Consider the following 27,513-nt stretch of genomic DNA (forward strand, 5'->3'; position numbering starts at 1 on the left):
CTGGCACATGGCAAGCACAGGATGAAGATGGCTAATGAGGATGGAAACTTGCTTTGTAGCATAAACCCAGGGTTGCCGCTTCCAGCTGGTGGGGGGGGGGGCACCCTGGGGAAGACCTTCTCCGCACTCAGTTGGCTCCCTCCCAAGTCACATTCCCAGAACCCTTCAGACCCACCATCCGGATCAGTGATCCTGACTCTGCAGAATAAGGTGCATAAATTAAAATGTGAAGTAAGCAAAGCAACTCCTTAATGGGGCACAGGGGTTAAGAAGAAGCTGGGCTCTTACGTAAAGTAAAAGAACAAGAACTAAAAGCAGGGGTCTTCTAGAAGTTCCCCTGGGGGGTGGGGGGGCAGGGCATGATGGGGTTGTGGGGGGCAGTTCGTGCTGACAGCCCAGGTCGCAGATTTCCAACAGTTTGTAATTATACAATGGAAATGATTTTAATTATACCCATAAGTGAAGAGATTTTATTTTGTTAATCGGTGAAGATAATTTTTCAGTATTATTTAAAAGAAAAGCAAGAAACCCAAATGCTTAAGTGGTTAGAATGGGGGGGTGAGATTGCGCACCATTTTTATTATTTTCTCTGTACTTCTGGTTTCTATTGGTTTTCTTCTTCAAAAGTATGGTTAGCTCTCTATTTATAAAGGGTTTTGATTTTTGTTTGAATTTCTGAAGCACCAACACCAGGTTCTAGTCCAGACGGCCGCTGATTTTCCGTGTAATCTCGGGCCCAGCTCTCACCTCTCCAAGCCTCAGTTTCCTCATCTATAGTCAGAGAGGGAGGGCCCGCAGGGGGCTACAAGGTCTGGGAGTCACACACCTCTCGTTCATCAGCGCCCCCCCCCCCCATGCATCCCACCAGCCCAGATAGATGGCCTACAGCAACAGGAATCAGCCAAGTTTTTCTCCTTGGCCAGATCTTGACCTCGGTTCAGCAGGGGAGCAACCAGGAAGCAGCCAGGGATGAGGAGGCAGTGCCAGGTGTGGGGACAGTTCCCTGCCAGGCTGGATGTGGGTGGCTCTCAGCCAGTTTCCCTGACATGATACCCAGCCCTCCCTTGGGACACGCAGCACATGAGACATGCTGGCTCTCACCATCACGGAGCACACGGAGCCGAAGTCACTGACCTCACGTCTCCAGCAGGTTGTTCCTTCCCCAATTTAAAAGGAGGAAAACGTTAGTAATCTTTCCCCTCACGGTTTCCTAATCTTTGCTCATTCAGATGTTTATGAGTTCACATCTTCCGGCCAGAGCTGGGCAGGGCTGGCGGGGCTGACTCAGTGTGGGCACCAACCCCTGCAGGGCATGGGAGGAAGACAACTCGTAGGAGGGACAGAAGGACCCTGCTGAGGTGCCCAGGAGCTTCTCCACGTTTGTGACAGTGACTTGCTCACCTCTAGTTCATCTCCCTGGTGACGTTTGTCTACTAGGACCTCATTCCCAGGGAACGAGGAACCAGAGCCCACTACCACCCAGGCCTGTTCTGCCAGTCCTGCAGATTCCACAAGCACTTATTAAGCACCTACTGTGTGCCATCCTGAACTCTCCTGCCCCTTTGCCCCACCGGTCATTGAGACCCTGCCCCAACCACACACCCAAACAAGGATCCCAGGGACCTTTACCTTCTAGGAATGAATGCTGGGATTTCAAGCACCAAGAAGGCATCAACTTTGCTACCATCTGCCTAGACCTGGGTTCAAGTCCTAGGTCAGGACATTCACCAGCATGTGACCTTGACCTTGGACTAATCACTTCATCTCCCTGAGCCTTTATTTCCTCATCTGTAGGATGGAGAGAAATACGTCCCCTTTTCAGGGATGCTCTAAGGATCAGAGCACGGGAGTCCACAGCGCCTGGCACATGGTAGGTGCTCCATAAATGTAGCCACAGAGTCTGCCCTCCCCACCCCCAGTGGAGCCCGGCATCCCCCCAGGAAGAGGGAAAGGTTTCCCTGTGAAGTTCCCCAAGTGCTCAGCCTCAGGCACACTCAAAGGAAACCCCCCTCAGTCCCCAATTCCCCTGCAGTTCCCCAACTCTCCTGAAGCTGTTGCAACTTCCCGCCAGCCACCCCCAACCACCCAGCCCAGCCCTGGCCAGTCTCCCTCCCAGCTCCCACAGAACGATTTCCGACTCGAAACTGCCACCATCATCCTCCGAAGAGACCTAGAGACGCAGAGATGCGGGTGCAGGGGTGGTGCAACCTCCACTTCCCCCGTGCACGCCCCACATTTCTCCATCTGCCCAGACCTGCGTGTTCTGTGCCAAGTTCCCAGGCCCTGGCTGCACACCTGACCCACTCCGGGGAGCCCGCAGGCCCCTGCAGTCACCCCCGGCTAGGGTAGCTCTGGTACCCATCACGGTCCCTCTGCAGGAGGACTGTGTCCTCAGCACCCAGCAACACACACAGTTTGAAATAGGTAAGTATTTATCTAACGAACGAATGAATGAACTTAACCCCTTTACCCTCGCTTGGGGATAGGGGACACTTACCCAGTCTGCGTCACAGGAGGAAGTGAAGGCCCATCACCTGGGCTAGATGCCCCGCAGCAGGCGCCACAGTGCCACGCTTACCCGAGTCAGCCCGTCTCCCCAGTTGGGCTTGGACTCCCTGAGAGCAGCGGTGTGTGCACTGCCCCAAATACCCCCACCCTGTTCCCCAGCACAGTTTCTGACCCACAGTGGCTGTTCTATACAGAGCTGTTGCTTGAATGGCTGAATATGAGCAAAGTCATCTTTGACACGGAGGTGTGTTTTGTGAGGCCTTTGAAACGAAGCCTCCAACCACCGTCAGGAGGGTGGGAACTGAGAGGGCACCAAGGTCCTGGTCCCGCGTGGTCCTGGAAGGCTTTCTGGGGGAGAAAGGGAAAGTTCAGGATGAGGGTCTGGGGGTTGGGGCACGGAGCAGAGATGGCGAGGTGGGGACGTGCCCTCTGGATTTGACGACCAGGGGGGATGCGGCTGGGTTTCATCAGGGATTGGGGTGCGGGAGTGGGGAGCTCTGGGAGGTGGCAGGACGTGCCTGGGGGGGCTGGATGGGCAAACTATGGCCTGTAGGTCCTGGGGGATTATCACCGGCTCTGTGAAGAGGTGACCTGGTCAGAGCTGGGCTTGGGAAGTAAAGGCAGACGGAAGCCGGGACTCATTCCCTGCACGGGAACCGAGCCCTGTGGGTTCCTGCCGTGTCCTGCAAGGCCCAAGACCCAGGGCTGGGGCCACGGCACAGCGGGGGCTCCAACCTGAGATGCAATGGAACGGTGTAGCCAAAGGGTTGGGACTCGGGCTCCAGCCAGGTGGCGTAGGTTTGAATCCAGGCTGCACTTCTTAACCGCTGTGTGACTTTGGGCAAGTGACTTAACTACTCTGTGCCTCCTCGGTCTCTTCACTGGCAACAGAGATAATAATAAGCAACCACTTCTTAGGAAATGAGATAGCACAAAGAACCTCAATAATGAAGAGTTCCTACTGTCGCTCTACCTAACGTGTGACTTCCTGGGCAGCAGAGAGGGCGGCTCTCCCATCTCTCTCTCTAGAGCCCAGCTGGAAGGGGTACAGAGACGTTCTCAGGGAACTTTTGATGAATGCACGTGGCCCAGGGGACCCTGGCCCGCCCCGGTGGCCTCCCTCAACACCTGCCCAGGCTGTGGGTATTTCCCCAGTGAAGTGTAACACGGTGAAAAACAGCGTCCCTGCAACGGCCTCTTCTTGCATAACCTGCCCACAGCGCTCTGCGGCTTCCTGGCCGGGCTCTGTGCAGCCCCGGGAGGGTGGGGCATCCTGCTCTGGAGCTGCTGAACCCTCCCTCAGGGGGGCCCAATGAGACCTCTCAGAGCCTCAGTTTTCCCACCTGGGAGACGAGGGCGTCGGAACGGAGCATTTCGAAAGCCTCAGATGTCCCCGAAGCAGACCCATGTAGGCCTGGGTTCCGGCCCTGGTACAGCCTGACAGCACAGGGCCAGTGCACAGGCCAGACCCGCGCTCCACAGCTCACCCTCCAGACACAGACTCAAATCCCAGCCAGGGGGCCTGGGATGGGCTATTTCGTGTCCTTGAGGCAACTTTGGGAAGACTAAGGGTCAAGTTACCGGGAGAATGACATGAGGCAACCTGTGAAGTGTTCAGGACGGTGCCTGACACATAGTAAGAGCTCACAAATCTTCGACTCTCCTGTCGAGGGCTGGGGTCTGCCTCCCCTCCCCAGGACTCTGGGCCCCGTGACTGCCTGGCTACTAGAACGTGGCCAAAAAATGTGCCTGGTTCTGGGCCCCAATTTTAAGAACCTGTCAGTTTCCGCGTCCTGCCCTGGGTCATTTGCTCTAGGAACCTGGCCACGGGGCTAGGAGGAAGCCCATGCCCCTCCACGGAGGCGCCCACGGAGAAAACCCCACGGCTGGTACCCGCTGGCCAGCCGTCTGCGAAGTGCAGTCTCTGGGGCCAGCCAGTGCTGCATGAGCAGAGGTGAGCCTTCCGCACCAAGCCCCGGCCAAACCGCAGATCTGTGAGCGAAATGAACGACTGGGGGGTTGTTTTAAGCCACTGAGTTCTGAGGAGCTTTATGGCACAGCAAGAGACCACTAGGACAGTGGAGGTCAGTGACTGGCCGTTGAACGCTTTTGAAAGCCGGGAATCTGCACACTCATCTCTAATTATGGTCGTGGTGAGGTTTAGTGGCCAGGCACAGAAAGGGCTTTGCCATTTAAGTTCCTAACAGACAATTTCCCTGCCCCTCGTACGGGATCAGCTATGTAACTTGTGGGACCCAGTGACATGTAAAAGTGCAAGGCCCCTTGTTCAGAAGGCACTGGTAATTCTCCAGATGGCGACGGCAGAGTATTCCACCAAGCTCAGCCATTATTCCATGCAGGGAGCCTGTGGGACCCCCCGGGCCATGTGGCCGGGCGGGGGGCAGCTACAGAGGTCCTGCTTCTTGTCTGTCCGACTGTGGGGACCACTTTGGCTCTGGCCAAGCTCTGCCTTATAAATGAGACCCCAACACTCTTACTGTAGTTGCTTTTACTTTAACACCATTTTTTTCGTTGATTCCAGAGAGATGGGAAGGGAAGGAGAGAGAGAGAGAGGACATCAACCTGAGAGATAAACATCCATTGGTTGCCTCCTGCACAAGCCCTGACCAGGGACTGAACCTGCAGCCTGGGCATGTGCCCTGACCAGGAATAGAACCTGCAACCTTTCAGTTTGCAGAATGATGCCCAATCAGCTGAGACACTCCAGCCAGAATCGAATTACTCTTTTTTAAAGGGAGATTGAAAACCAGCAAATAATCTTTACTGTTCTCAGACTAGACTGCAATTCCCCCACCCCAGCCCCAACATACACAGCAAGGGGCCAAACTCGTCAAGCCGGGACCTTAGGCAAACCCCCTCACCTACACAGGGCTCAGTTTTCCCATCTGTTAAATGGAGAGGCTTTTTCTTGCCCTGTCTTCCACAGATCCCGGCATGGGGCAGAGAGTGGGGTAAAAGGAGTTACTGAGAGGGCCAAAGGCAATCCAATGGCCGGCCAGCCCTCCAAGGGAGGTCTCTGTCCCACCCGGGCTCCCAGAGCCCGAGTCCCCCTGACCGCTGCCTCAGACCACCTTCAAGGAGTGAGCTCCGCATCAGAGGAATTAGGAAGAAATCTGGGCTGCCGCTTGATCTCAAGCAGGTTACCCAGCCTCTGGGAACTGTCCCTTCCTCCCCATAAAACAAGCAACCAAGGAACCTCCCCATCTCCCAGCTGTGATGACTTGGAGGTGAAAAGAAATGTGTCCAGAGGGCACAGTAGCAGCTGACCACTGTGACAGGGACACGGACTGGCTGCATGGGCACAGGGGCTAATTGAGAACCATGGTGGGGGGGGGGGGGGGCTCGGCTCCGGGTCTGGCACTTCCTGGCTGTGTGGCGGTGGGTTGGCTGCTTGCTTCCCTTCTCTGAGGCTCAACCAGTAAACGGCAGTGCTGGCCCTCAGCCCACCTACTTTTTAGCTGTGCTTATGAAGCCCAAGTGCCTCAGGAATGTGGAAAGCCTTGGACAGACTTGAAAGCTCTTTAAATGCTGCTTATGGTAACTATCATTTAATGAACAGGGACCACGACTGGCCCCAGGTCAAGCACTTCACCCATGACCTCCACCCACCTTGCAAAGCAAAGTAATTATTGCCCATACACGGCAGGTCAGGAAACCAAAGCTGAAAGCCCTCAAGGGATTTGCTTGAGGCCATGCGGCTGAGAACCCCTTGACCTGGAGGCTGAGCCCTGAAGGTACATGGGAGGGAAGCACAGGCTGTGATTCTCAGATGACCCACACCCCACACCAAAACACAAACAGAGGCCTGTGGCCTTCCCAGGATTTTTCGGTTTGGTTTTTACGCTTCTGGAAGACACCCAAAGAAAGAGGAACCTTGGCTGCTGGCCTCCAGCCAAGACCAAGCAGCCTGGACCTGGAGCTGCGATGTTAATTAACTGGGAATGTGGCCTCAGCTCTGCCCTTTCTAAGAAACATCCACTGGCTCCTGGCTCCCTACAGACTCTGCCTTTGTCCCCCACTTCCCTCTGAACTGGGTTAAAACAATCTTCGCTGCTCCCGCTACAGCCTCTCACGCCCGGTGCTGAGAGAATCGCAGGATGTTTATTGTTCTAAAGGAGGGAAATAGAAATAACCAGCGTCTGGTGTTCTGAGGATGAAGTCAGAGTGCCTTGCAATGGCCCACCAGGCCCTCCTTGATCTGGCCCCACTGGCTGTCCACTCCCTGTGCTTCACCAGGTGAGCTCCTCGAATCCCAAGGCCGGGGGCATTGCCACCTCAGCGCTTTTGGGGTGGTGGTTCCAACCCCCCTGAACGCTCAGCTGCCAGGGTCTCGCCTTGCCTCACCCACTTGTCATGTCACTCAGGTGGAACTCAAAGGACACCTCCTCCAAGAAGCCTTCCTAGACCACCTGGCTAGAACTGCCCCTGCCCTCCAGACACTGCCATGGTGCCCTGACTGGGGCCTCCCCTAGCACACAGTGTGGTCACCTCTGGAATGACCTCGCTCACAGGTTCGGTTCTGCACCACCGTTGGTCTCATTCAGGGGACGCACAAGAGAAAGTCCATCTCAGTGTCTCGCACCCTCTGCAGCTGGACTGGGCCTGACTCACCACAGGTGTAACTGGAAGGAGGACGGAGAGGAAGGAAGATTTTGAACAGCAATGCAGTGCTGTCTGGGATGCCCTGGGACCAAGAGCGGGACGTCCCCTGCAGAGAGGCCACTACACTTCATGAACAGTTATAGACAGCTGACCAACCAACAGCCAGTCTTCTGACTGGGAGTGGAGGGTTCTCTGGGTCCCTCACAGAGCAAGAGGGGGCCTATGCACCGTGAGGTTCCCACAGCAACCTGGCCCCAAGGGAGGCCAGGCCCCAGATCCCGAAAGCCCTGGTTCACCTTACCGACACTAACACAGGCTTTGGGGGGCCAGCTTGGAACCCACCACCATCTTCTGGGAGAAAACCGTGCTAAGCCCAGTGCCCTTTCAAAGGTTTCCTGTTTCTAAGTCAGAGGGGCTGAATTCTGCAGGCCAAGGAAGGGCCCCCTCTTGGCAGGTGGCCACTGGTTGGACTGAAGACAGAAGCTGCCATACAGCAAACACAAGCCACAGGTCAGGTGACGTCTCCCGATGCTCTGGAATCTCCAGACTCCCTGCAGAGTCAGGGTCTTGCTCCATCTGAGGGGCAGGCCCTGGCCTTAGAGACTCTAAGAACCTAGTGTCCCGCCGATGAGACGCTCTTGGGAAACAGCGGGTTTTCTCCAGATGCAATTGCTTCCGCGGGACTGATGGCTCTCTGTCACCCTCTGACCACAACTCTCCAGGCAGAGGGCTGTGCAGGTGCGCGAGGAGGTCCCCACATCCTGGGAACCGCCGCCCTGAGCAGCAGGGCCCTGGTCCACCTGTCCATCTGAACATCAGAACAGCCAGAGGTTAAGAAGCACCCCCACCCCTGTTCCTGGTGAGGCAGGGACTTTGGCTTTGGCTCTCCCACCACCCAGGTGGCTGCCAGTTCCCATGGTGGGGTCCGGAGTCCTGGGGCTGAGGTGGGGTGGGGTGGGCAAGGTCCGACTGAGGCAGGGTAGTGAGAAGCTGGGGAAATTCCCTGACGAGTGGAATAAGGGAAACTGAGACAAAATAATTAAACAAGGCTGGACGGACGGTTTGAGCAATTTACAGCCAGCTAATGAGTCACACGACCCTATCTAACCAAGGGCACAGGAGCAAATGGTTTACTCGTTCCAGAGCGTCCAGGGACAGGCCAGCCTGGGTCCTGGTCCCTCTTCGATGGTGTTCTTTATAAATAAAGCCAACCAGAAAATAACCCCTAAGCCCCATCTATGTACGTTTTTGATGAGTCAGCTTATTGAAGGAGCCGCCCCTAAGATCCCGCCACCAAAGAAAGATAAAAGGCCTCAAGACAAAGGACCCACACAGGAGCTCGCTGGAGCCCGCCCACCCCTTGTATCTGCTTTCTCCTGAACTCAAAGGGACCCCACGGGCCTGCAGCTGAGGGAGCAGTGGGCAGCGGCAGCTGGTCCGGGCTAACCCCCTGACCCTGTCTCCAAGGCTCCCTTTCCTCTTTCTTTCTCCTGTTGCTTCTTCTACCTGAAGCCCTTCCTTGTCTCGTTGCCCCCAGCTGTAATAAACGCACTCTCAATATCACCTGGACTCGCGTTGTGAAATCTATCCTACACGAAATCAAGAACCCACACAGCCGCCCGAGGCAGCCCCGGTACAGGCCCGGTGCCCGTCTGGTCACATGACCATGGTCCCAGGTGTCCTGCCTTCACCCCACAGGGCAGCCACAGTCCCAGCTGGCTGCCTGGGGTGGGAGCAGGCCCCAAAGTGACGCCCCTCCCTCGAGCTATGATCACAAAGGCAGGCTGGGCTCCTCCCAGCTTGAGCACGAAGCCTAGGCCCCCACGGACCCCTTGGTCCTCTCCCCGCCTCCCCGAGGCTGGGGCATAGCAGCTGCTTCTGTGACCTTTTTCTCACACTGTGGGGCTGCTCGGCACAGCCCTTTCTGCAAACACCCGAAGGGAACCTGGCGTGGAGCAGCTTCATTCTGAGTATCCCCGAAGGCAGGCCCGGACCGAGGAGCGGGAGTATCATGGAGGAAGGGTCCTGGCCAGAGGGGCAGAGAGGGATCCTGAGAACTTCTCCAAGACTCTCAGCCCCACTGAGAGTTTCCGTGGCCTTAAGATCATTTTTAAGGAACCTCATGAGTTTTCTAGGGTCAGATGGTTCTATGAAGGGCTCCCGGGCGAGGGAGCACGTCATTTCATTAGGCCTCACGTCAAGGCTGCTGAGGCCCTGCCCGCTGGGCGTGTGGCGTCCTCCACGTCGCCGAGCTGCCCACACCCGCATCTGGGCGAGTATCAGACGTCCCACACTTCTTCAGGTCCTGGTGTCACAGTGTCCCGGCCTCTCCAACTTTCCCCAAAACATCTGAGTGATTTCAGAAACTACCCTGGCACATCTGACCCAGCCTCAACTTCCTCCAGAGAGAAGCAGGCTGGTGAGTAAAGAGCACTTCAGGGCCTGGCTTCCAGCGGGTAATTCCAGGAGTCTCCCTGCAACCGGAGCCCCGGGCTGCCGCAGTCTTGTCCTCTGCCCACACGGCCCTTCCCAAGGCCACTTGTTTGTTTACACGAGCCTGAAAGCCCCGAGGAGAACCGAGAAGAGGAGAGCCGCTGGCCAGTGGAGGCATTATTCCCGAGTGAGAAAAGCAAAAATCCTGAAAGGCTGATTGAAACAGGCGAAGCTCTTCACCACTCCACCCCCACAGTCCAGAACAAGGCAGAACGTGGCTTGCGACATCCACAGCCCCACCCTGGATGCGGAGCAACTGCAGCGCAAGGGTGGGACTGGGCGCCGTCGGGGTCTGAGTGCGTGGCGGGTCTGGGGAAGATGCATCCTGGTGTCACAGCACCAAGTGGGCGGTGCCTGCCAGGCAGCCAAGGACCCAGAGGAGCCCACAGTTCCTGGTCTGTGTGTGGAGGGAGCCCCCCCGAGCAAAGCACGGCGGGCCCTTCTCCCAGCGGCAGCTGGGTGGGCGGGGGCTCTGATGGGGACGGACACCGCAGCGGCTGAGGGTCCCGAGATGCCTCCTGCTGTGGGGACTGACTGGTAGGGACATTCTGAGATGGGCAAGTTGATCCTAGGCCGTGGCCTGCCCACTGTGGGGCTACGGAAGAGGACGGAGGAGAGGGGTGAGGGGAGAGGTGGCACCAGGAGGGTCCCACGCACTCCCCAGGCACAGGGCGGACACGGTGGCTGCGGCTGAGACGGGCCGGCCCACAGAGCCCTGTGCATTTCCCTTTGGACTGAGTTAAAACCCCGGGTGCCGGCTCAGTGCCCATGGGGCCACGTTTACAGTAACTGAGGCCATCAGCACAGCAGCAGACCCAGTGGGCGTCACTCCTGAGGCCCAGGGGGAGCGCGGCGGCCTCGTGGCCTCTGCCTCAGGTGGGCTCCAGCCCTGGGGGATGGGTCCGATGCCCAGGGCCCTGGGCTGTCTGTCTGCTGCTCCAGCAAACATCGCCATTCCAATCTGGCCCCTTGGTTGTCTGGGCTGCACACCCCACAGTCCTGGGGTAGGGACTGCGGGGCAGCTGGGTGGGGTTGCGGGTAGATACCAGCAGACCCCCTCCTGCATGGGCAGGCTGGTCGCCACTGGGTGCTGGACACTCGGTTCAGGCCTGATGGGCCTTGGCTGCCGGCCCGGCCCACCGTCGCCACCCTGGCTCCCAGGGAGCACCCCTCGGTGCTCTCGGCCCCAGCCCGGGCCGGGCCTCATTTCCCAGAGGCAGCCGTGGGCAAGCGGTCCTCCTTCCCTTGCTCCTCCACTGAGAACATGACATCGCCGCAGCTGCCCAGAGGTGGCTCCGTCTCCTGCTCCGGGTAGTGTGCGTGGTCCACTTCCAGACCCTCCTCCAGCTCGGGCCCGGCCGGCCCTGCCAGGCCCCGGCCCTCGGGCACCTCGGTCTTCACAGTCCCCACAATCACTGTGTCAGCCTTCATGATGTAGATCTTCTCTGCAAAGCGACAGGGTGGGTGTGGTGAAGAGATCAGAGCCCCAGAGGGTGGAAGGAGGGGGCAGAGGAGGGTCCCCATCCCAGGTCTGCCCCTCCTGCCGTGTGGCCTCAGGTAGATGACACAACCTCTCTGAGGTACGGGAAGCACGGCCAAGCTGACAGCTGGGAGCTGTGTGCCAAGGAGTTCAAACTTGGCCCACTTACTACTGGTGGGAGGGGCCCGTGATTTTCTCCATCACTTGTATGGGGACAGGGTAGAGAAGGAGAGAACAGGGTTGGGAGAGAAGGCAAGTCAAACCCAGAACAATGGCACCTTCCAGTGTCAACTGTGATTGAAAACTAAAAGTAAAAATAACAATAACAGAAGTAGTAACAACAACAGCAGCACCAGGAACTCGAGTACAGGGCAGCCTGTGCCGAACGCAGTTCGGGGCCCCTCCACACTTCAGCTCCAGAATCCTTACATCCTTTCTGCCAGGTACATAGTCTGTCGTTACCCCAATTACAGGAAAAGAACCAGGCGCCCGGAGAGGTTAAATAACCTGCCCAAGGTCACCAGGGAATTAGCAGAAACCCCAAAGAAACGCCGGCTTCTCTGCCCTTTCCACTGCTTTCCACGGGCCTGAAGCAGAAACCTGGGGTGACCAACTTGACCGGTTTGGCCGGGATGCTCCTGGTTTTAGCCCTGGAAGTCCCCCATCTCAGGGGGACCAGCAAACCGGGAGGGCTGGTCACACCCTGCAGAAACCTGAGCCCTGTTCAAAACACCAGCAGCCACTGTGCAGACAGCCCTGGGCGGGTCGGGGTGGCGCATTTCGGTGTTGACTGCTTACTGTCTGTCTCCCACCTGAGGCTCCCAGGGCTGTCCCTGCCTGGCCCAGGGTAGGACTGCTTGTGTGTGTCACTCAGAAGAATGACCAGCCCAGCCCATCAGAGGCATGACAGCCCGGGTGGTCCCCACCACCTGCTTTCAGGGGCTTCAGGGGCTCAGGGGAGTTAAATGAGCTGCGTAAGAAGCTGGGAAGGGGGGCACCTGGCCTTCGGCCAGGTCAGCTGACTTCGAGCGCCATCAGGCAGCTTCTGATGGCCTCAAGCTCAGCGCAGGGTCCCCGCTCCCAGCTGCTCAGCCCAGGATTCCGGAGCTGGGGTGGGGCAGGGAGCTCTGGATTTCTCTGAGTAACTGGTGACACCCCTCTTATTCAGATACCCCCAAAAGATTCTTGCAGCTCCTGCATCCTCAACACCACTGCAAAATGCCAGCCCTTCCATTCTGGTTTTAACACCCCAGGAAAGAGAGAAGTATTCAAAATAGCAGCAGGAACTAAAGAGAAGACGGAGAGACAGACAAGCTGCAGGAAGCCAACCTACACCCCCAAAGAGAGAGCAGGGCCTCAGGCCCAGCCACATGCCTCTTCATGAAGACCCGCAGGCCCCTCGATCTGGGGGGGGGAGGGGGCACAGAGGAGACCAGACAGGGCTAGAGGAGGTGACAGAGAGACAGAGAAGAGTAGGAATGGGGTGCCCAGGTTAAAGAGGCCAAAGCTGGGGACCAGACTATTGTTCCCCTCACATTCCCTGGGTCCTGATCCCTCTGGCTCTTTCCCCCACCACAGGGTGCCCCCCGCAACCCAGAGTGGAGCAGGGGGGAGGGGCTTTCCCAAAGGTGCCTAGACTTCCTGCCTCACCTAGGGCTTCAGGATCCAGGGAAACTGTCATAGTGGGTGGGGTAAGGTTGGGGAAAGGGGCTTCCCTGCCCAGTGTCAGGAGCTGGGAGAGTGAGAAACTCAGGCCAGAGTTGGGTCCTCCATGGGAACTGAACAAGGCGGGGGGGGGGGGGGGGGAGGGGGCGGTGCTCCCCTGGGGTGGTGTCGGCAGGAGAAGGGGCCTACTATCCTTCGGATGTCCCAAGAAACCCTCCGAGGCCTTCCCTCCCCACTACCCCACTCACCAGCAAGACTTGCAGGCTGGCTTGGCTCTGGGCAGGTCCTGGAGTCTGGTACCTACCTCCACCACCCCCTACTGGGGCCCTGCCCCTGAAGTTCTAAGCACTGAACTCACAGAGGCTCAAAAGTCCAGCCTAGGCTTCTTAGGAAATTTGAATGAAATGCCTTTGGCAGTATTTCCCTGAATATATTCTTTTTAAATTAAACTCGCCACAAGATGCAATTCCAGAAGTTTCTGTTAGGTACGAAGACTCTGCCCAGAGTTCTGCCCACCACCGCCTGCCACAGAGGGGTGCCAGGTAAGGTCTCTGTCATTAGCTGAGTGGTGGTTAGTCTTCCCGAGAAGCTGGAGATGGGGCCCCTGAGGCCCTCCCCCTGGGGCTCGCAGACAAGCGAGGTCACAGGACAAGGTCACACACACAGTTGCACTGCTCTGTGGCAAGGACACTGGTGGGGAAGCCTGGGGTCTGGGGAGCACAGCCAAGGTGCATCAGGTCTAAACAGCAGAGTGGGAAAAGCAAAGAAGGCCTCCTGGAGGAGGAGGCAGATGAACAGTGTGCGGGGACATCAGGAATGTAGATGCCAGGGGCGAGGGCGCCCCCGGGGGCGAGGGGGCAGCTCCCGTAGAGAAGCGTGAAAGTGAGAGAGCGCCCAGTGAACTTAAACAACTGCTGCCGAGTGGAAGGACGTGCAGGGCCTGGGGGCAGGTGAGTCTTGTGGGGAGAAGGCAGCTGGTGACCAGCCTTGAATGGCGGAATAAGAATCCTGGAATTCATCCCGAAGTCACAGGGACCCCTGGAGGGTCGTAAGCAGAGTGGAACAGGGAGAGGTATGCGACTGGGGAGAAGCGTCCTGGTGGTACCAGGGTGCAGAGAAGGAACAGGGGAGGCGTGAGGCCTGGGCGAGGCCAAAGCGGGCGGCGTGTCCGCGCTGGAGGGTGGCTGCAGCCTGGGAAGCGCTGGCCCCCCGAGCCTGCGCCGGTGGTGGTGCGGACGCGGCAGGGGTTTCAGGGTCCCGCGTGGGCCGGGGGCCGGGGAAAATCACCTCGCGCACCCTCCGTCCACAGTTTCCCCAATTGCGAAAAGGGGAAGCAGACGCCATCCTCAGAGGGCTGTGTGACAATGAGAGGTGACGCCTGCACAGTGCCCGGAATGCATCGCACGAGTGCCGGGCAGCTCTGATGTCACTGTGTCTCCCTCCTGGCCCCCTCGGGGGCTCTTCGTTGGAAACTGGGGGTGGCACTCCCTCTCCTCTTTAGTGATGGTGGTGCCGAGCAGGAAGTGCCCCCTCCCCCCCCCCGGCCCCACGAAGGCAACGTCAGGTGACTCTCCCCCTGGCCCCATGAAGCTGGCACTGCCACCGCTGCTGCTCCACGGTCCACCCAGGTGCAGGGTGACAGGTTCGCAAAAGCGCCTCCCACTTCCCAGGGCCTTCTGGACCTGGGGTCTCTGTTCTCAGTTGGGGGCCCAGGACCCAGGGCCCACACCCATCGCCCCACTGCCCTCTCACCCCGACCACGCTACGAACCCCAAACAAGCGGACTCACCTATCCTGTTGTTGGTGTTCTCCGTGGTCACCCGGGGCTCTGGAAGGTCCCTGGGGGACGAGGGGTCCCCACCTGGACTGGCGCCCAGCAGTGGCTGGCTCTCCCTCGGAACCGGCTGGCTCATCATCCCCAGATCTCCGGGGGAGGGCTCTGCCACGGAGACAACCGTCTTCAGGTCCTACGGGCACAGAGGAGGCAGGCGCTGACGCGGGTGCCCTGACCTGCCCCCCACCCCCCACCTCGGAACTGCGAAGCCCCATTCCCTTCATCCCCGCTGGCCCCAGTCAGTCTTCCTCGCTGCTTTGGAGCTGCCACACGCTCCCCCGGGCTTCTAGGCCTTCACAGCCTGACCCGCCTGTGCCTGAGGTTCCGGGAGAAGCCATGCTGCCTTGAACTTGTACAAAATAACGGGGATCGTGGCCAATATCACGTGTGTACCCCCCAAAAGATTAACCCTCACAGCCACCCCAGGAGGTCACTGATACCAGCACCCCCTTCATTTTACAGGTCAGGAAACTGGGGCACAGAGGAGTCACGTGACTTGCGCAGGGTCAGGAAATGCCCACCCAGTACGCAAACCCCGGCACCTGGGTCCGGAATCCACGTGTGGAAGGGCCAGTCTACAAGTGTCAGCTCCGGCTACCGTAAGGGCCCAGCCCTGGCCTCTGGGGACAGTAGCCGGTTACACGCATACGTTCTAAAAATAGCTATGCCTCCAGGAAAGTGCTGGTCTAGTTTCTGACTTTGACAGGTGACTGCAAAGGGGAAGTGGTCTCATGGAACCTTCTAGCATGTAGCATTTACCTGCTGCCTTCAGAATGGAACCAGATTGAGTTACTAGAAAGTCGACCTATGTCCTTCTGAATACTGTAACAATTTGGAATCCAAGACAGCAATTTTTAACAATTTACTGTTACTGTGTTGGCCCATGTAGCCATATAAGATATCTGATTATCTTACAAATCATCGAATACTTTTTTCTTATCTTGTTAAGATTTTATTTATTTATTTATTTTAGAGAGAAGTTAAGGGAGAGAGAAAGAGAGGGAGAGAAACATAGACCAGTTGCCTCTCACACACCCCCAACTAGGGACCTGGCCCGAAACCCAGGGACGTGCCCTGACTTAGAATAAAACTGCTGACCTTTCGGTTCGCAGACGGGCACTCAACCCACTGAGCCACACCAGCCAGGCTGAATACCTTTTCATGAAATTTCAGCAACTTGTCTGATCCAAGCGCATTTGAATGTGATCTCCCGTAATTTAAAATTGTACTTGCATTGTGGTTCTGTCTATTATATTTAAAAACAAAGGATGGAACCCTTTTTCCACATATAAATGGGGTATTTTTTTCTTTTTAAAACTGTATGTCAACATAACTATGCTTAGAGAAATACATTTATACTGGTTAATGGATTGCAACTTAAGTTTAACTCATTCTACACAATTTGGACCAAAAACTTGGTACATGGTTTGAGCACCACAAAAAAGAATTTGCAATCTGGTTCATTTTTCATCTGTTACAGATGGCTATAGAAGATCATCCACTGAATGCTGATGAAGGAGACAGCAGGGACCTTGAGAAACTGCCTTGGCTTTGTCTCTGCAAAATGCACCTCTGGCACTAAAAACATTTATAAGATTGGCGCAATAAAATGCTGTGATGCTCCAAAGCCAGTTTACAAGTGCAGTAAACGAATGGATACTGAAGACAAGGGGGCCACCTACGTGTACATGGAAGATGTTCTTCAGTCAATGCTACAGGTACACTGCAAACTGTCCACGTATAAATGCATGAGTTAAAAGAAAGTAATGAAAGACTGGATAAGTGAGAAAGGTGAACCACATATGCCTAAGACCCAGCCATAGGGAGGGCTCGGTCCTGCCCCCACCCTCAGCTCCAGCGGACACCGCCCCAGCTCCCACTGCCCGAGCTGCCCCTGGGGGCTGGGCATGGAGCAGGGTGCCAGGACAAGCCCAGCGAGGACCTGGTGTATGGGCCCCATCCTGGGTGGTCGTAGGATCAGCGGTAACAGTTGTAAACACCTGAGCCCAGCGCCTGCGCAGTGCGCACTCGGTAAAAGGCAGATGGAGCTGGCCTTCCTGGGAGGCAGCTCAGGGCAGGGCACCAGCTTTGGAGTCGCCGGAGGCGGCTCAGATCCTAGGAGCTCTGCCCTCCAGCTGTGGAGCCCTGTGGAGCCCGTTTCCTGTCTGGGCCTCTGTTTCCTCTTTTCTAGAACAGGACGGCAGTGCCAACCCCCACGCTTTGTAAGGACCACGAGAGAGCATGTCAAGAAAGCACAAAGCCAGGTAGGTGCCTCGCTTGCTCGTGGGAAACGCTCGAGACACGATAGCTACATTTTTAACAACTCTTGCTCCTGATTTGTCATCCCTGCTTTGAGGACAAGGCTCATGGAAGAGTGAAGGAGAAAAAGGGAAAATAAACACAGGCTTCCTCGTGATCTGACCACACCTGGCACCCGAAGTGGCCCAAATCAAATCCACGGTCTAGCAGGCCTTTCTGGAAGTCCCCAGCGGGATGAGCCAGGAGTCAAGGGCGCCGTTGCTGGGGTGGGAGGTGGGAGGGGTGGCCAGGGCCTGGCTGAGGTCCGGCTCTGCTCAGAGCTCCCTGCATGGGGCAGACCCAGCATGAACTTTCAGGGGCCCAGGCAGCTCTCAGCACCAGCCGATTGGCTGAGGAGCCAGATTTAGGCACCAGGCTGGGGTGGGGGTGGGGCGGTACTTACTGCCTGGTTCCTCTGGGGCCTGGGATCTGCAAAGAGAAAAAAAGTGGTGACTTCACTAAGGAGGGTCTGGCAGCAGCGGGGGTCCTGCCCCACCCCTCGTGTGGGCCAGGCCACCTGCTTTGCTCCCTAGCAGTTGCTGATGCTCAGTTAGACCCTCAGTCTGGAGAACAGTGGGCTGGTCTCGGGGTCCACGCCCATGCCCCCAGGCCGGGGTCACCAGGGCTCACTTCCCCAGCGGCCATCAGAGAACTAGGGGACCACCTCTCCTCCAGCCACCAAGCCAGTCAGCACGCTGGACCCCCCCCCAGCCCACCTACCCCCACCCCGCCACCCCAACGCGTGCGTTTGCAGGAATGGTCCAGGAGAGGTACACACCCCACTGGAGCCAAGGACGCTGCACTCAGACACTGGTCTCCAGCAGCGGCCCCGCCTTATGGCTCGAGGGCTCTGGAGGGCCCAGGTCAGCATCAACACCCGGAGGCTGACGGAGAGTGGGTGACGGGCCCTGGGGACGTTTTCTGAATCCTGGGCTGGACACGCCTGCAGCCAGGCCACCATGGAGCCCCTTTGGCTCAGGCGACTCCAAGTCCGATTTTCTGTGCTTTAAGGAGCCCCCGTGACCGCCTTTGGTGGGCTCGGAACTGCTGTGGCAAAGACTCCTAGGGCACGACCTTTACCCTCTCCTCCCAAACCCCCACCCTCCGCTCCGACTTTTCTCTCCTACTGAGTGGGGTGCCAGGTCATGGCCAAGTGTAAACTGACATTTAACCATGGCCCAGGCATCTGGTCTCCCCTAGAACAAATCAACTCCCAGGCGCAGACCATGCCTCAGGGGAGCGCAGCCTTTTCCCACTCTCCAGGGGGGCCTCCTGCGGGGACTCAGAATACGTTCCTGTCAGGTGTGTATACCTGACCAGAGAGAAATCTGCTAGCGAGACGCCGGCATCCCAGCTAAGTCACTTCCAGAACATTCTCCCTCACTTCAGCGGCTCTGGGGAACCACCAGCCCCGAATCCTCACTGAAAATCCCCCGGAGGCCGGCCAACCACAATAACACAAGATAGCGGACAGACAGAGCTGTGTGGAACACAAGGTCAGTTTGGGAAACACTCCTATGTGCCCCCTTTAAATGTCTGGCAACAGGCCTGGCTGGCGTGGCTCAGTGGATTGAGCGCCAGCCTGCAAACCAAAGTGTTGCTGGTTCAATTCCCAGTCGGGGCACATGCCTGGGTTGTGGGCCAGGTCCCCAGTGGGGGGGTGTGCAAGAGGCAACCACACATTGATATTTCTCTCCTTCTCTTTCTCCCTCCCTTCCCCTCTGTCTAAAAATAAATAAAATATTTAAAAATGTAAAAAATAAATGCCTGTCAGCAGACCAGAACAATGACGAAAAGAAGCACATGTATAAAAAGACCCAATTCTTCATTCTAGATTTAAGACACCTGGTGCACTTACTTAATCTGATAACTGCTGTTCCCACCAAGCCACCACTTTGCAAAAAAAAATGCTCTCTGGCCTGAGGCACATTCCCTCAAATGATGTCAGTGAAGCTGAATCTCCACTCTTAGTGGCTGATTTGGAGTTTTGCAAACAGCCAGCTGTGACTGGGTGGTCAGTGGGACGGGGGGGGGGGGGGGGGGCCGCGGTGTCTGGGATGATAGAGTACCGGGACAAAAATAAATAAAAACGATAAAACTCAGTCTTGGAGAGGATGTGGGTAAACAGGAACACAGCTGCCGTGGCCCTGGGCACTGGTCCCACGGTCCTGGGAGGCATCGGGCAGCGTGAGTCGCACACCCTCTGACCCAGGGCGTCTCTCTGCCTGGGGGACACACCCGCAGGAAACAACCAGAAAGAAAAGGCCATTCTCAGCGAGGGTGCCTGTAACAGAACCAAAGGGCTGAGAGCCAGCCAGATGCCAAACACCCGGGGGAGCAGGCCTTCCTGGCAGCCCGCCCCAGCAGTGACCTCGCCTCTCCCAGACTCAGTCATCTCGACTAGAAAATGGGGTGGCCTTTGGAGGGGTTTTTTGAAGGTCAAAGGAGATCTCGAAAAGGATGCTGGGTAAAAACTAAGTAAATCTCAGCAGAGTGAGGGCTCCAGTTAATAGCACTGTGTCAACACTGGCTTGTTCACTGTGACAAATGTATCACACTGATGATATAAATCACAGAGGAGACTGCGGGGGTGGGTATGCGGGGACTGTCTGCATTACCTTCTCAAATTTTCTGTCCATCGGTTCTGAAGAATGAAGTCTACTTAGAATGTTTTCACATTAAAAAGGGAGGGTGCGCAGCACACCGCCCAGCACACAGCAGGTCCCCAGACCCCCTCTAGCACGGCAAAGACAAGATCGGCATTTGACACTGACCCTCACAAACCAGCACGGAGTAATATCAGCGTGAAAAGGCAGAATGCAGAACACAAGAGCAGCCGCCTCCGGCCGGCCCAGAGCCCGCCCATGGACTCTGCTAAAGGCTCAGAACAGGCTGTGCCAAGGACACAGGTCGATTGCGAAAGAGCTTTTCCCTTAAAAACGTTGCTCAGTCCACTGGTTTCTCCACTTACTGGTTTCACTGCTCTTGGAATAGTGATGATCTTCTCGTAAACACGCCCCAGGACATGAGTCCGGGGACATGCGAGGCATCGGTGGCCCTCCTGGGACGGCGCGTGGCATCCGGGACTACCTCAAAGGCTACTGCCGCTGAGCACATGGGTCCTGGCTCACGATCACCCTCGGCCCCTGCCACCCCAGTCACTCTCCCTTTCCGTCCCATCCCCTCTCTGGCCTGAGGTCCCAGCTGCTTTGGGAAGCCAAACGGACCCAAGGAAAGGGTTTGGCACAGAGGTTCAGCCAGGCTTTGGCAACCGGCACATCTCCTGGATCCAAATCCTGGATTCCCTGCAGAGCTGGAGGGCTCTAGGGCAAACGCAGGAAAGGACAAGCTAAGCTGGGAACATCTTAGAGGAAAGAAGTACTCCAAATGCAAAAAGATGGGGACAAAAGGGCACCAGGGCCAGCTTGAAGCGGCCCCCTCTGACCTCACTGGGGCCAATTCGAACATCAAACTAAAAAGCATGGCAGCAGAATAAAATAGGAACCCATGAGTCAGATATAAACACGTAAGTGCAGAAGAGGAAAGTCTGACACGGACCAGATCATTTACATACCCTCCGAGTGTCTCCCCTCCAAGTCCTTGGCAACTACCAAGGGGAAAGGAGCACCGTCACGGGGGAGAAGCCTGGCACACGCCAGCTGAATCAAAGTGAACCACAGCCAGAAAAGGGAGCAGGCGACATCTCGGGGGGCAGAAGCCACAAGGAAGGGCTCCACATCGCTCTGGGCTCTTCCCACCGGAGACGCCCCACACCAGACAAGGCCGAGGGGCAGGACACCCACAGAATCACTGGTGGAATCTTCAGAAGTGGCAAGGCCATGAACAAGAAGGAAGAGCCAGGAACCGACCCCGCATCACGGAGACAACCCAATGCGACGCGAAATTCGGAACCGAGTTCTTCTGCTCTGAAGGACATCATTGGGGTCAATGAAGAAACCTGAAGGGGGTCTGAGAATGAGTTGGGGGTGATGCGTCAAGGGGACGCCTCTGATTTTGATGGTTTGACTGCGGCTGTGAAAACACATGCCTCACCAAGAGGAAATACCCACTGAACCGTCGCCATGACAAGGTGCTAAGTCAGCGACTTTCTCTCAAACGGTCCAGGAAAACAGTTCTTTGCACTGCCCTTGGGACATGTCTGTAAGTTTGAAGTTGTTTCAAAAGAGCAACACAACATTTTTTTCCCAAAATTAAACCTGCCTGGATGAACTAAGTGATGACTTTAGTGTCCATTAAAATGAAGGACTGAAAGAATTCAAATCAGAGTTTCTCAACCAGGAGTGATTTTCCCTCCAGGGGACATGGGACAATGTCCGGAAACATTTTCAGTTGTCACAACTGGAAGGTGCTCCTAGCAACTGGTGGGTCTAGAGACTTGGGCCCGACACCCTACAGGCTCACAGGACGGCTCCCCTCCCCAGCGAAGAATTATCCGGTGCCGCCGCATGTCAACAGCACGAGGGTGTGAGACCTTTTTTACAAAAACCTCACCACCCACGGCAACAACGAAACCCTGCTCATTACCCACTTGGCCCTACACATCTTCCTGAGCCTCTGGTTCCCCTTCTGTGAACGGAGGACCATAGCAGTGGCCGCCTCCCAAGGATGCAGGGAGTAGGGGAAAAGAGGTCACGTGTGGGCTTTGTAAACACCGGCTACCAAGGACACACGCTGCAAAGTCAAGTCGGTCCAGAAGACAACTGGTGAGCGTGTCATGGACGCCTGCCCGACCCTCAGTGACTGGGCTGAGTTGACACTCCCATCCTGCTGCCCTTCAGCATCTGCCGCTGGTCTAAAAGCCCAGGAGCGTGAGGACAGCTCTGCACCCGCTAGGAACCACCCAACGACATGAGTATCTGCACGAGCGAACAAATGAGCGAACGCCCCTTCACCCCCGCCACGCCCGCTGCTCCATCCTAAGGGAACAAGGCATCCCCCCTGTGCAGTCCGCTCCCAGCCTGTGCCCTGCGGGCTGACCCTGGCCTCACCCTAGCCCCCCGGGCACCCACCGGACGCCGGAGGGCCAGAACCAGCCACCACCGAGTCTTAGGGCTCAGGGTTCCTTGCAGAGCTGGTTTCTTAGGGGCAGGTGCTTTTTTTCTGTCTCTTTTTTTTTCTATGTGTGACAAAACCTGCTGTCACAAAGGTTCAAAGAAAAAAATAAACTGACGGCAATGGAAATTCTAATACTAGAAAAATGTCAAGAAAGCAAACACGGGTTTCAATGAGACACTGAGCCTGACAGCTCATGGAAAAAGGCTTGAAACTATCAAAACACAAAAACCCCCCTTGCAGAGGGGACACCAGCACCTGCTTGTGAAACTCATCAGATTCAAACCGTGCCTCCGAGGACTGTGTTTTTTGTGCCCGAGTCAAAAGTCGGGCCACAGCAAGGCTCTCCACGGGTCCTGGAGACATATGGGGCAAAGGGGGCCATGATCTGGCCTGAGGCTGACCACTGGGCGCCTGGTGGGGGGCGGGGCATAGGCTGGACAAAGCTTGCAGGGAGAAGGAGGAGCGTTCAGCTTTGAGTTCTCAAGGACCAGCGTCTGAGTCTGGAGTGGCTCTTCTTAGGATGTGTGGCTGGGAACCAGTTATCTACCTCCTTACAAAAAGATGACCACCCACCGCCCCTGGGGTTCCTGGGTCAGCAGACCCTGCAGTGGGGAGGGGCCTGCCTTGGAACCAGGCAGGGAAGCTCGGAACATTCGGGTTTGCTCCTTCCTGTGAGGTCAGGGCCCGGCACCCAAAGCGCTGATGAGGACCTTGCCGTGCCTCGAAAGAAGCTCCGAGGGAGGAAGAGGACCCTCCCCCCAGGAGAGATCTGCTGCCTTGGATGGGTGGGGAGGGCCAGGGCTCCAGAAAGCTGCCTGGAGGAGCTGGCCTGGGGCCTGGGCAGCGATCAGAGAGCAAGAACCACCTAGAACTCAGGAAGGCCTGGGATTCCTGGGGAGAGACGAGGCCCCGGACACACGTGACCACTTACCCACAGGCTCCTGCTGGGGCCGGAAGGTCTGAACCGGGCGGCACAGGTGGAGTTCTGAAATGACATCCGGACGGGGACTGAGCCTCAGAGAGCCCCAGAGGTTGGGGCAGGGAGAGCCCGGCCAGGACTGCCCAAACACCCAGCCCACCCCCAGGGCCCCAGAGTCCCAGCCACTCACTCTGCCGAATCCACTTCCAGCAGGCCCTTCGGTGGCACACGAGGAAGGAGCCGGAGCCGATGCAGACCACCAGCGCCAAGAGGACCCAGAGGAGCACCGAGCCTAGAACACAGAGAGGTGGTCCTGCACTCTCCACCCCAAGGCTGGCGGCCCTCAGAGTCCTCTTTATGGTGACGCCCCAGGGGCCCTTCCCGTGCCAGCACTGAAAACCAGGCCCTGGATCTGGCCCAGCCCTCACCCACCTGCCCTCCCTGCCCTGGCTCCAGGAAGCCCACTGGGCAGGTTAATAGTGGAGAAGAGAGCAAACCATTCCTAGAGGCGGGGAGGGGAGGAGTCAGGAGGCCAGGTGAAGAAGGGGTTGAGCTCCACGGGGACTGTGGAGGGGGCATGTGGAACCTGTGTCCCCACAAGATGGGGGGCAGGCATGGGGCCCACTCCTCACAAGAACGCACTCAACCGTGGGCCATGGGCGTGGTTACCATCACTACCTCCATTTTCCAAATGAGGGAAACTGAGGCTCTCAGGGGTTAAGTAACTCAGTCAAGGTCACCCTAGGGTAAATGACAAAATCTCGGCTCAGGCCAGGCCAGGGGGACTCCCAGGAGGACTCCACGCACTGAACGGCTACCCGGACATATCTCTTTACATCTTAGTACTTCACTTGCCTCCTTTTTTCTTTTGTCGCTTGGTAAAATCACAAAACTAGTTACTGTTTTCAGTGCATTTTTAGACGCTAAAAAGCAGTCTGTGCCAGAGAAGTGCTTCTCCAACTTGCATGTGCAGAGGAATCTCCTGGGGACCGTGTCAAAATGCAGATTCTGATCCTACAGGGCTGGGCGGGGCCCGTAATTTGTTTTTCCGACAAGTTGCTGATGCTGCAAGAACCGCTGGCCTGAGAACTACCGCCACCTGGGGCCCAACGCTAGAACTGCAAGTCCTGGAATGGATCGCATTTAAAGCAAGCCAACATCTGCAGGGAGTTAAGCTGGTGGTGAGCAGCTGGCTACATATTACCTTGCACGGTACATGCTATTACCATTTTGCATGGGGGGAAACTGGGGCTCAAAGGCATTAAGCAATTAGGTGCAGTTATAAAATCATTTGCCAAATATCAGTACTTTCTGGCAGTTATGAGCCATGAGCAGGAAGCTGTGAATGAAATCCATACTTACAAGAATTAATAGCTAGCAAGTGACAGGGCCCCAGCCCCAGCCAAAAACCCGGGCTCCACCTTGGTCCCCCAACCCAGTGGACACCCCAGCCCCGGGAGAAGCCTCCCTCCCTCTGCCCGCCTGGGAGGAAGGCCCAGCCTCCTGGGCATGACCATTACCTGAAACCAGGATGGGTCTTCCCGTGGAGGGGAAAGAGATGGGCACACTTGTTGAGATGGAGGCGTCCTCCAGGGCATGAGTGGCACCCCCTCCGTGCCCTTTACTGGCCTGGGAGTCGGCTGGGGAGAGCTGAGAGGGGCTGGTGCTGTGGGCAGAGAAGCCGGAGGTAGGAGTGACGATGGAGCTGGGAGAGCGGAAGTGTGAGCTCAGGAATACTTCCCTTCCTCTGGAGACCATGCAGGTGGGGCCTGAGTTCCCAGACCCTCTGCCCGCAGTCTCTGCCAGGCACTCCAGGGGCAGGGCCTGCCTGTCAAGGCCTGCAGGCTTGGTGCCGGTCTAGAGCAGGGCACTCACTCTCCAAAACGACCTGCAGGTTTGGGACAGAGATCCAGCCCGAGCCCCACCTCTGCCCCCAGTCCAGTTCCCCCGGAAGGGTCCATGGGGTCACCTGTTAGGAGCCTTGCTGTCCTCTGGGTTGGTGCTGCAGTTAAGGTGGGTCCCCGGGGAAGGCAGCTCGTAGCTGGTGTCTATCTTAGCTGTACCTGCAAAGAGTGGTCTTAAGAATCAGTGCCAAGGAGCCTTACCCAGCAGGGACTAGTGACTTCCCGGGAGGCAGCACAGCCACAAGATCCCCACCCTCAGGGGCTGATAGGCTGGTGGGGTTCACGGACGTAACTCAGGTGTCACATGAGGGCAGGTGAAGCCCCTGAAACAGGGGACTCGACACAGTCAGGTCTCTTCTACACACTTGTTTATAGTGCATCCTTCATAGCAGCCCAAGAAGTGGAAGCAGCCCAAATGTTCAAGCAGCGTATCTCTACCCTGGGGTGTTGCTTGGCAACAAAAGAAACACAGCATCAGCATGTGCTGTAGCGAGGCTGACCCGCCGACGCGTTCTGTTCAAGGAAGGAAGGAAGCAGACGCACAAGAACACGTGCGTGTTCTGTCCCCAAAGCTCTGATGTAGGGGCACAGAAAGTAGACCAGTGGCTTCCGAGCCACTAAACATGCACGAGGTTTCTTAGACCATTGTGTTTACCTACAAAGAAAAGGCCAAGTGAGAGACAATAGATGTTTGTTTGAGATCCCAAAGAATAGCTATTTGGGAAGCTCTGATTCAGACAGAACCCCAAAGAGGGGTCTGATCAGGAGGCGAAAGCCGGGGTACGTATGAGAAAGGGAAGAGCAACAGTGACGTCATTAGAAGGAAAACCACATCCATGGAATGTGAGTTATACCCACAAGAGGGAGGCATTGCTGTGGGTGCGGATACAGCAACACAGTGACGCTGACTCTAGGGAACAGTTGTTTTTTTAAATATTTCATTTATTTATTCTTAGAGAGAGGGGAGAGGAAGGGAAGGAGAAAGAGTGGGAGAGAAACATCATTGTGGTTGCCCCACTGGGGACCTGGCCCACAACCCAGGCACTTGCCCAGACTGGGAATCAAACCGGTGACTCTTTGCTTCACAGGCCTGAGCTCAATCCACTGAGCCACACCAGCCAGGGCTCTAGGGAACAGTTTTAATTTTCAGTCCCATGGTCTTCAGCCCGGTGGTCACCGTGTCTGCTCTCTTGTTGTCTTTGCGAACAGCTCCTGGGGGCACACAGTTACCTAGGCCCCGTCCAGAGCAGGTGGTGCCCTAGTTCTAACAGGTTTGAGGTGGAAGACACCCAAGGCAGTGCCTCTGGATTGGTGGCTCTGACCCCATTTTCAGTGACTCTGTGTACATTATTTTTTTACAGTGGTGATAGTTTTACAACTGTCAATTTCTTTAAAATCATGGAATTGTACACTTGAAATGAATCCCTTTACAGCATAGGAATTACACCTCAATAAAGCTGGTTTTAAAACTCAAGTCTCTCTCCCCAAAGCAATGAGTCGAATCAGCAATGACACGGGATCAAGATGGCAGGCCGCACTGTGGGTCCCACCCCACCCTGCCCCACACCGACACCCCTCTCCAGGGGCCTCTGCAGCTACTCCAAGTCCAGGCCGGTGTCTGCCTGCCTCCCGCCCCCACCGATGCCTGAACGTGGCCATGTGACGCGTCTGGTCAGTGGATAGAAACAGAAATGACAGGGCTCCTGTTTCCAGTCTGGGCCTTAAGAGGCCTCCATCTCCCGCTGCCCTCCTTTGCACTTCCACCCCCGCCATGAGCAGGCCATACTGGGGTGGCGGGGGAGCAGGGTGGGAGGGCCGGTAGCCAGCCTCCGAGGGTCCCGGAAGTGCCAGCAACACACAAACCAAAACCAAACCAAACCTGGGAACCCAGCAAAACCGCCAGGCCTCCCCACAGAGGAGTGAGAGAGGACCTGGGAGATGCCGGGACTGTACTCTGCTCCTGTGGCCACAGCTGGTAAGGCGGCCAGATTGGTGATTCAAAAGCCCCAAGTGGAACAGGTGCGCCACCTCCAGCCCATGTGATCAGGCAGGAAGGTGGCCTGGAGACTCTAGACCTCCTGATCTACTTAAGAGAAACCTGACAGATAAGTATAAATAAAGAAATTTAAATTTCTCCTGATATTTAAAGGTCGTTTCCATTTTAAAAGGTTTTTTCTTTTGCAATCGACTTTATTGAAGTATAATTTGTATAGAAAGAAAATGCCCCCTAAGCGTACGGTTTGATGAATTTTGAAGAATGTATGTGTTCTTCTAACTATAACTCTATTTGAGATCTGTACAATTAACTTGACATACCACATAAACAAAATGAAGGATAAAAGTCATATAATCATACTGATAGATAAAAAAGCATTTGGCAAAATCCAACACCCATTTGAAAAAAAAAACTCTCAGCAAAGTGTGGGTAGAAGGACCATACCTCAATATAACAAAGACCGTATACGACAAACCTACAGCTAACATTATAGTCAGTGGTAAAAAGGTGAAAGCTTTTTATTTAATATCAGAAACAAGAAGGATGTCCACTTTCACCAGTCTTACTCTCCATAGTACTGAAAGTCCCAGCCGCAGCAATCAGACAAGAAAGAAAAAAAGGCATCTAAATTGGAATGGAAGAAGTAAAACGGTCATTATTTGCAGATGACATAACACTATATATAGAGAACTCTAAAGAGTCCACCAAAAAAACCCA

The 27,513-nt window shown here is 56.1% G+C and overlaps 1 protein-coding gene across 3 annotated transcripts in view; it reads right to left on the reverse strand.

Annotated features, from left to right (window-relative positions):
- Positions 1 to 4,997: 4,997 nt before the first annotated feature.
- The window catches only part of TNFRSF8 (TNF receptor superfamily member 8), a 65,346-nt gene continuing 42,830 nt past the window's right edge, over positions 4,998 to 27,513 (reverse strand). For all 3 annotated transcript variants that reach the window (XM_053660706.1, XM_037165725.2, XM_053660705.1), the window contains 7 exons: positions 24,866 to 24,959; positions 24,417 to 24,562; positions 23,087 to 23,188; positions 22,909 to 22,962; positions 17,305 to 17,330; positions 14,559 to 14,736; positions 4,998 to 11,069 (listed from right to left, as the gene is read on the reverse strand). In XM_053660706.1, coding sequence (XP_053516681.1) covers positions 10,828 to 11,069; positions 14,559 to 14,736; positions 17,305 to 17,330; positions 22,909 to 22,962; positions 23,087 to 23,188; positions 24,417 to 24,562; positions 24,866 to 24,959 — 842 coding nt within the window. In that variant the 3' untranslated portion in view covers positions 4,998 to 10,827. The remainder of the gene's footprint in view (positions 11,070 to 14,558; positions 14,737 to 17,304; positions 17,331 to 22,908; positions 22,963 to 23,086; positions 23,189 to 24,416; positions 24,563 to 24,865; positions 24,960 to 27,513) is intronic.

This window comes from Artibeus jamaicensis, unplaced genomic scaffold (genome assembly GCF_021234435.1).
Source record: "Artibeus jamaicensis isolate MK-2021 breed Jamaican fruit bat unplaced genomic scaffold, CSHL_Jam_final scaffold_847, whole genome shotgun sequence".
Lineage (NCBI taxonomy): Eukaryota > Metazoa > Chordata > Mammalia > Chiroptera > Phyllostomidae > Artibeus > Artibeus jamaicensis.